Source organism: Athene cunicularia (assembly GCF_003259725.1).
Source record: "Athene cunicularia isolate RWA chromosome 11 unlocalized genomic scaffold, athCun1 chr11_part1, whole genome shotgun sequence".
NCBI lineage: Eukaryota > Metazoa > Chordata > Aves > Strigiformes > Strigidae > Athene > Athene cunicularia.
The window spans coordinates 20,003,760-20,011,611 of NW_020799113.1; the positions used below are offsets into that span (position 1 = coordinate 20,003,760).

General features: G+C 47.2%; 1 protein-coding gene across 1 annotated transcript; it reads left to right on the forward strand.

Moving 5' to 3' along the window:
* The first annotated feature begins 120 nt into the window (after nucleotides 1-120).
* COQ9 (coenzyme Q9) lies at nucleotides 121-7,852 on the forward strand. The gene is made up of 9 exons (XM_026856992.1): nucleotides 121-127; nucleotides 790-994; nucleotides 1,598-1,733; nucleotides 2,080-2,222; nucleotides 2,465-2,549; nucleotides 3,729-3,833; nucleotides 5,771-5,926; nucleotides 6,295-6,348; nucleotides 7,809-7,852. Exons 1-9 carry the CDS (start codon nucleotides 121-123, stop codon nucleotides 7,842-7,844), a joined length of 927 nt encoding a protein of 308 aa, XP_026712793.1. The 3' UTR covers nucleotides 7,845-7,852.

Genomic DNA, 7,852 nt, shown 5'->3' on the forward strand with positions numbered 1-7,852 from the left:
GTGAAGGGCAGAGGCGGGGCATCGCTAGGGGGCGCCACGGGGCTGTGGGGCCGCTCAAGGTCCAGGCCCAGTTCTAGGCCCCAAAGCCGAGCCGAGGCGGGCCTGACGGCCACAGGCGGGATGGGGGGTCGGAGGCACTCAGCCTGGCCCCTGAGGGTCTCTTTGGGGAGTGCAGTGCTGTGCTAAAGGAGGCTGTGCGGGGCCTGGTGTGAGGTGACCCGGGCTGGTGCCCGGCCCGCCCCTCACACCTCCCTGGCCTGGAAACTGACCCCTGCAGTGTGTGAGGGAACTGGAGGGGTGTTGGGTTTGAAGGGGCGTTTGGTGGTGGCTTTTTGTAAAGCATGGGCCGTGCAACCCAGGCTTACTAAAAAACCCAAAACCTCACTGCAGTTAAATGAAAAATTCTCAGAGAGTAGCTGTAATTGAAAGCTATGTTGCCTTTGAGTCATTTGAGTTGTATCTGTTAAGACTGCTCGCTCTCCTCTTACCCTGAGCTCAGGGGTCAGCTCCTTCCTCTAACTCTTGTCCTTCATCAGGGACTGTAAAGGAGAGAAGGCATGTGTCCAGTCCAAGATTGGGAAACTCCTGTCTATTCGCAATACATGCCTTCTCTGCGGACCTTTTTCTCACAAAACATTTTCACTTTATTTTCATCAAGTAAATGTGAGCTTAGCAGAGAGGGGTTCTTCTTGGAAGTGTAAAAAAATACCATTTACAAATTTCTGTTCTTTTCAGCTGTGTTACTGTAACTCTTTTCTTCACCTTAGTTTCCTGTGCTTCCTCTTGTAGGAAGGAGAGATCTGACTCTCTTGGTTTCCCTTTCAGTGGTGAGGTGCCAGCTTTACTCACCACAGCGTGCTCTGCAGGCCTCAGCTGTGCTGAGGAGAGTCTCCGATGAGCAGAAGGAGCCATTGGCATCTTCCTTTCAGCAGCAGTTCGATTCTCATCCAACTGATCACCAGCCTGAACAGAAACCTCATGGCCCTCGCCCCAGGTAACCCACTAGCTATTCCTAGCGCTGTCCTGCTGACAGCAGGATTGGAAGGCTTTGCTTTCCTGAAATTCACATCTGAAACTCGGAGGCAATGAGATCCAGAGTTAATGGAGACTCAGACTGCAGCAGCTGGAGAGCTGATTTGTTGTGACAGTGCAAATTCCATTGTCTGCCATGGAGACGGGATGGGACTTGCTTTCAAGAGGGAGCCTCTCTTGTCTGCAAAGTGCAAGCCTTCACTTCTGGATTTTTGTGTAAATCTACAAAAAATATGAACAATATGTTGTCCATAAGCCTACTTCCTCCACTGGAAAATCTTATAGTTTAGCTTTTTTTTAAAGGAGGGGGAATCTGAGGCTGATAGGTCTCCAGGTAGGCACTTAGACTGAGCCCTCCCTTATTTTTCTCTTCTCCTCTCATGGCAAAGTTTGGTTAAGAATACTTTTTCTGGAAAGGGAAGAATTTTACAAGAGGAGGTGAGATTTATACTAAGAAAGCAGATCTCAAAGCATGCCTGCACGCAGTGGTGGCAGTGAGTGAGTGGCAGAGTCCAAGTTGCTGATGTTTGATGGTGACGTTCCCCTCACTGTAACCTTCTCATAGTTACACTGGCCAGGGCGGCCAGGAGTCTGAGGACTATGAGAGCGAGGAGCAGCTGCAGCATCGAATCCTCACAGCAGCGCTGGAGTTTGTGCCTGAACATGGCTGGACTGCAGAGGCCATTGCAGAGGGAGCCAAGGTATGTGGGGAGAGAAGCAAAGAACCAGTTGCAAACTGGATGGAGCTGAAGTCCAAAGACAGCCAGGCCTGCATGCTTCCCCCACATACTCTTGGGCGATACACCCTAGTTAGCAAATGGTACTGGGCAGGAATGTGTCCCAGCTACCGTCAGAGTTAAACTAAGGCACAATGTGGAGCAGTGATCCTAAAGAAAGGAAAACATGTACAGGAAGTGCTTTTTAATGCAGTGTTGCTTTGTTTAAATTCATGTAACTTCATTCCCAAAACAAATACAACATTTTTCCTAGCTGGATCCTGCCTAGCAGTGTATGACCTTGTCTGTGCTTCTCCCTTTTTCCCTACAGACCCTGGGTCTCTCTGTTGCTGCTGCAGGGATGTTTCACAGTGATGGCAGTGAACTGATCCTGCACTTTGTGTCTCAGTGCAACACCAAGCTGTCTGAGCTGCTGGAGCAAGAACAAAAACTAGTGCAGTTGGGCAAAGCAGAGTGAGTACTGGGTATGAAAAGACATCTTCCTTGTCAGACTTTGGGGACTGGATAGACAGAGAGGCCACCTGGGACACAGATACTTTAAGTAAAAAGTGTAATTTATCCAAATAAAACCACCTGCCCAGATACAGAGTTAGACCAGAGGCATGAAGGATACTTAATACTTTTCATACCTTTAAAGTTCAGAACTGAGTTTAACTTGGATGTTCTTCTATTTGTGGGTTTTTTTCCTTACCCAGGAAGAAATCTACAGATCAATTCCTGAGAGATGCTGTGGAAGCCAGACTGAGGATGCTGATTCCATATATTGAGAAATGGCCCCAGGTATAGAATGAATATCAAGATTGTCTCTTTTTGTGTGTATTTTAAACACCCTGTGGCCTTCCACATAGTCTCTCCACCAGAGTAGTTCAAGGTTGTAAATGAAACCCTTGCTGGTTTCAGATGATTTGTAGCCTTCAAGAGGATAGCAACCTTGGAAGGAGGCAGTTAAACACTTAGAACAACTATTTATTGAGTTCTGGAAAGTCAAACCTTTGTCCATTGTTCATTCCACCCATCTGGGATCCCCAAGGGATAACCTGTGTCTCTGCTCAGTCCCATTTGCAGTGTCAGTGCCAGTCAGGCTACTTGCAGCATTGTTTTGCCTGCACTGGTATCACCTGGTGCCTGGAAATGCAGAACTACTGCTTTGTTGCAAGGAACTGCCTGCCTAGTGTGTGAGTGACAAACCCTTGGTACCTTGAGGGATAGATCTGTGAACTGAGAGGGCTCTGTGCTTCAAAATTCAGATTTAAGTCTCAGTCTGTTTTTCCCAGGGTGGGAAGGGAATTGAATTGTGGCCACAGTAACAAGCGGACAGTTCCAACCTTGGGCTGCAAAGATTGCTGCAAAGTCAGCCTCTGTTGTCCAGAATCACTGCTGGCCCCTGGGCAGCTGAACCAGTGCTCCTTGCAGAGAGAGAAGACAGGATTCATGTTTTTGTTCCAGATTAACATGTCTTCTGAAGGACGTGGGTGGTTTGTGACTCTCCTGGCCTTGTGTTGCTACGCTCAAAGGCTGCAGGATGCCAGCAGGGCCATTATGGCTGGCTGTTCTGCCCTTGGTAGATGCTTTGAGTTCAAAGTCAAATTCAGAGAAATAACAGGTTTGACTTTCTGCCTGTAGGGGCACAGCGCAAGTGTGAGTCAGCTCAGCCTGTGCTGTTTCCCTGCCTGGAGAGGCAGCTTGGGAGAGACAACACGTGGCATTGGAGCTGAGCGGTAAGCTGTGGGCTCCAGTGCAGGCCGAGGCCTGAGCTCAGCTGCCACACTGTATATTCCCAAAAAATCCTGCCGGTTGGAAAGATCGGTGCTAGCTGGAAAGAGCTGGGAGGACTTGGTACTGGCAGCTGGAGGCAACAGGAATAGGGAAAAGATAACAGAGCAGAGCATTGTAGATCTGCCTTAATATAATGTCCTTCTCTCTTTGACTCTCCCATTTATCTGTGTGTTCCTTTCGCAGGCTCTGAGCATCCTGTTGCTCCCACATAACATCCCTTCCAGCCTCAACCTCCTCACCAGCATGATTGATGATATATGGCAGTATGCTGGAGACCAATCTACAGATGTAAGTTTTTGTGCTTTGCAGAGCAGCTGGTTCTACCCCTCAGCACTTCAGTAAAATGATGGGTTGACGTAGGTGTTGGGCCACATCTCTTGAAATGATCCATTTGTTGAATGAGGAAGACATTTCCAGAGGCACCCAAGGGTCATTATAAGCTGTAGTCTAATTTTCAAAGAGATTTAGGAGCCAGTGGGACTAAATGCAAATGAGTGCTAATGGGATTAGTGCAAATTAAAAGTACCTACTTTCCTAGGCTCTTTTTTTTGTTGTTGTTGAAGACACAGATGAAATGGTTGAGATTTTTGAGACTAAGAAGTTGATCCAGTATTCAGTGTGTCTCTGTTGAAGCAGCTGTCTCTTCCACCAGCAGTAGCATTTACAGATTTGACTTGAAAACCTTTAAATAACCTACCTAAAAATACCAGTAGCTTATTAAAGCTTTCATCTTTCTGGCAGGAAATAAAAGAAAATTATAACCTTAATTAAAGCAATTAATAAATTACTTTAATTCATATAGATGTAGGGAGAGATGGGAAAAGCTAAATGAACCATTTTAACAAACTACTTTAATAAGATTCTTTTATCTGTGTATAAAAGAGAAGCTACTGCAGTGAAAAATAAATAAGATGATGGAAAAATGAAACGAACAAACCAGAAGAGAACTGAAAGACTGTGATTGCATCAGGATCTGCAAGTCCCTTATGGGTTATGAAAGTCAAATTGACATGTCAGAGTCAGTGTCTGCACTGAGCTGTTCCTAAAGTCTCCTCACTGACACAGGGATTAAGAGAAGTGCTAAAGTCTGTCTTTTGTTTGCACCTTCTGACCAGTTACAGGAGTTTTCTTGGGAAGCTGTGATGCTGAGCCCCTTCCCTTTTTCCTGGTGCAGGGGTTTAATGTCACTTGCAGTGTCTCTTCACAGTGCCAGGAGCTAGGCAGGGTATGCCCATGCCTCAGAGACCCTTCGGGTGGGTTTTTTTGGAGCAGGAGAATCAACAATTTGGTCTCAGGCACCTGAGAGGTCCAGCTGCAACTGGCAACATCCCTCATGTTTCTCCCTTTGTCAAAGCTTGCAGGTCATGGTGCAGACAGTAGAGCTTTCAGTCCAACTGTTGTTTTCAAAATCAAGGCTTGTATTTTCATTTTTTTTTTGTTACTTTGTAATTGTGAACAGAACAACCAGTATTTTTTCTAGGTGATAGCAGAAAATGAAGACTCATTTTTAAAAATGTTTATGTATTTCATCTGCCAGTGGTTCAAGTGCAACTGGAAAAACTGATGAGTTTGAGTTATTTGTGCATCTTTGCATTGTGTAACTTACTGTTGTAATGCATCCTACAGCATTGCTGTCAGCAGTGATCTTATGCATTAGTGATTCAGCAGGCAGTACTGGTATTTCAGTGATAGGATTTGGGAAAGGTGCATCTCTGCATGATGTCTTGCGCAGTTCTGTCCTCTGTTCTCTTTCTTCATGCTTGTATCTGGTGTGAACAGCAGCTCGAGTTCAGTAGTAAATGTAACCGTTTCTCATCTAATCAGTTCTAGAATCTGAGCTTTGCATTGCCTGCTAGCAGTCTGTAAAGCAAAGAAGAACTCTTGCACAGCGCACACAGGCTATCTGGGCAAGGGAGAATTCCTTGCTGGCTGCTGCAGGTGCCTGCTTGTGACCAGAAGCAGGTGGTGGGGATTTTGATCAGCAGTTTTAGATACAGTTCTTGTGACCTCTGCCTGGTGCCACGGGAGCAGCTGAGCTGTCAGATGTCGGTGTTGGCTGGTGGTCTGCTGCATCACAGGGACGAATTACACAGTTTAAGTGGGGAAGGAGCATGCAGTCAGTATGCTGTTTTCCTTGGCTGTTCTCTAATCTGCTTTTGTGAGCTGCGTTCTTAATCTACATTCAGGTCACACCTTTCTCTCTCTCTCACTTCATGCCCTTGCAGTTTAACTGGTACACTCGTCGGGCTGTGCTCACTGGCATCTACAACACCACTGAACTGGTGATGATGCAAGATTCATCCCCTGACTTCGAGGACACTTGGCGCTTCCTAGAAAACAGAGTAGCTGATGCCATGAACATGAGTGATACAGCTAATCAGGTACTGTTACAGGACAAGTCCCCCTTCTCCCCAAACGCACATGCAGACAGACCTGGCTTTTCAGAGCACACATCTGCTGAGAGACCACCTGGTCCTGGTGGGTGATTGCACAAATGCTGTTACTTTTCTAGTAAAATGACACATAGGTGCCCTCTTTGTCAGACTGGATCGATGGTTTGGAGACATACATTCCCATGAAATCTCTTCTATGTTTCTTATCTCTGGCTATTTGTCTTCAGTGCTTGACTTCTGTCAGCACCTCTCTGTAGCAAATGCATGTTTGTTGTGCATTACATTTCTGTGTTTGGATGGCCACAAGTGTAAGTGCAGAAGAAAGCAAAAGGTCATATTCTCCTTGTGTCTCCTAGGTACAGTCAACCGGAGAAGCAGTTGTCCAGGGCCTGATGGGAGCTGCAGTTACTGTAAGTAATGCTGAAATCAGCAGGGCTGTAAGGGCAGAATTGTTTCTGTTCCCTTCTGTGGTGAATGTCAGCATGTTTTTCCTCCCAAATCTAGAGGACAGCATGGAAAAGAATTGCCTTTCATAACTTAACTACATGTGAGGATGATTTTCTAGGTAGTTTGGAGTTAGTTCAGAGCATAAAAAAATAAGTCTGAAGCTGCAGGGTGAGATTTAGGAGTGAGAGAAAGGAGATCAGAATAAATACAACTGTTCTGCATTGCTCGTCACAAGATCTCTTCCTCTGCCAGTCCCTGTGCTGGAGACCTTGACAGGAAGGTCCATGCCCCCATGGACACTTGTGAAGTTGCATCTGTCCCTGAGCCACAGCAGGGTGACTTACTCAGGCTGTTTCAGTTGACTGCAGTGTCCTTCCAAGAATTCACTCACTTCTTGGTAGTAGCCTGGACTGCTCTGTGCCCATGCACACTTCCTCTGGGGTACAAAACAATCCTTCATGTACTCAGGAATGACTTTTGAAGGGCTTCAGGGACTCCCTGTGATTCTATTTTTGGACAATTCCTGTTGCATTTAGCAGCAAAGTGACTTCCTTGTTGTCAGAAATAAGTTTTCCTTGTATCAGTACAAGACAAACAGGCTGGAACATAAATTAGAAATAATTTTGACTGTGTGAAGCAGTTCTCAAGAATTTATCCCACCTCCTTCTGCATGCAGTTATAGTGGAATTCTTTCATATCTTTAGTGTTTCTCGTCCTCTCTCTGCTTTCACACCTGTGTATGCCAGAAGGATCTTCCACCAGAGAAAGTCCCTTGCTATGTTTGTGCTCCTGCACATCAGCCCGGGGCTCTCCTGCAGTTTGTGTCCCTGTGGTCTGGGCTTGAGGTGCCCCATTTCCGGATATTTAGTCTGACCCTGCAGCAGAGCCACCGCGCAGGAGGAACTAGGCTGCTTCTGAGGGGGGGTGGGTTGCAGCCAGCTAGTTTTAGGGCAAGACCATCCCAGTACATTAACTATTAGGGGCAACCAGTGCGGACTCCCACGTCTGAGGGCGCAGCTGCTGTATGGGTGTGCTGAGCTCTCCAGGTCTCTGCAGAATGGACCAGCAAGCCGAATGCCTCAAAGGCTTAAGTTCAACCTTGGGGTCTGTGTGGCTGCAGAAATAAAACCAAGCTGAAACCTACTGATCCAGAGAGCAAGTTGGGGTGGAAGGGGGGCTTATGGCTAGAGCTAGGGTGAACCTTCTCCCCCCCTCCTGCATTCACCCCCATCCTCTGACCATGAATGGCACCTTTCAGCCCCCAGGCACATAGGTCCCTCCTCATCACCCCTGATCCATGGCCTCTTCTGGAGCAAGGCCCGCTGACACCTCCAGGGCTGGGGGAAGGCCTCGGTGCCTCGGGGAGCGTGGCCTCTGCCCCCGGGGCGCCGGTACTTAACCCCTTTCTCCCTCTGCCCCACAGCTCAGGAACCTGGCGGGGCTGAACCAGCGCCGGTGAGGCGGGAG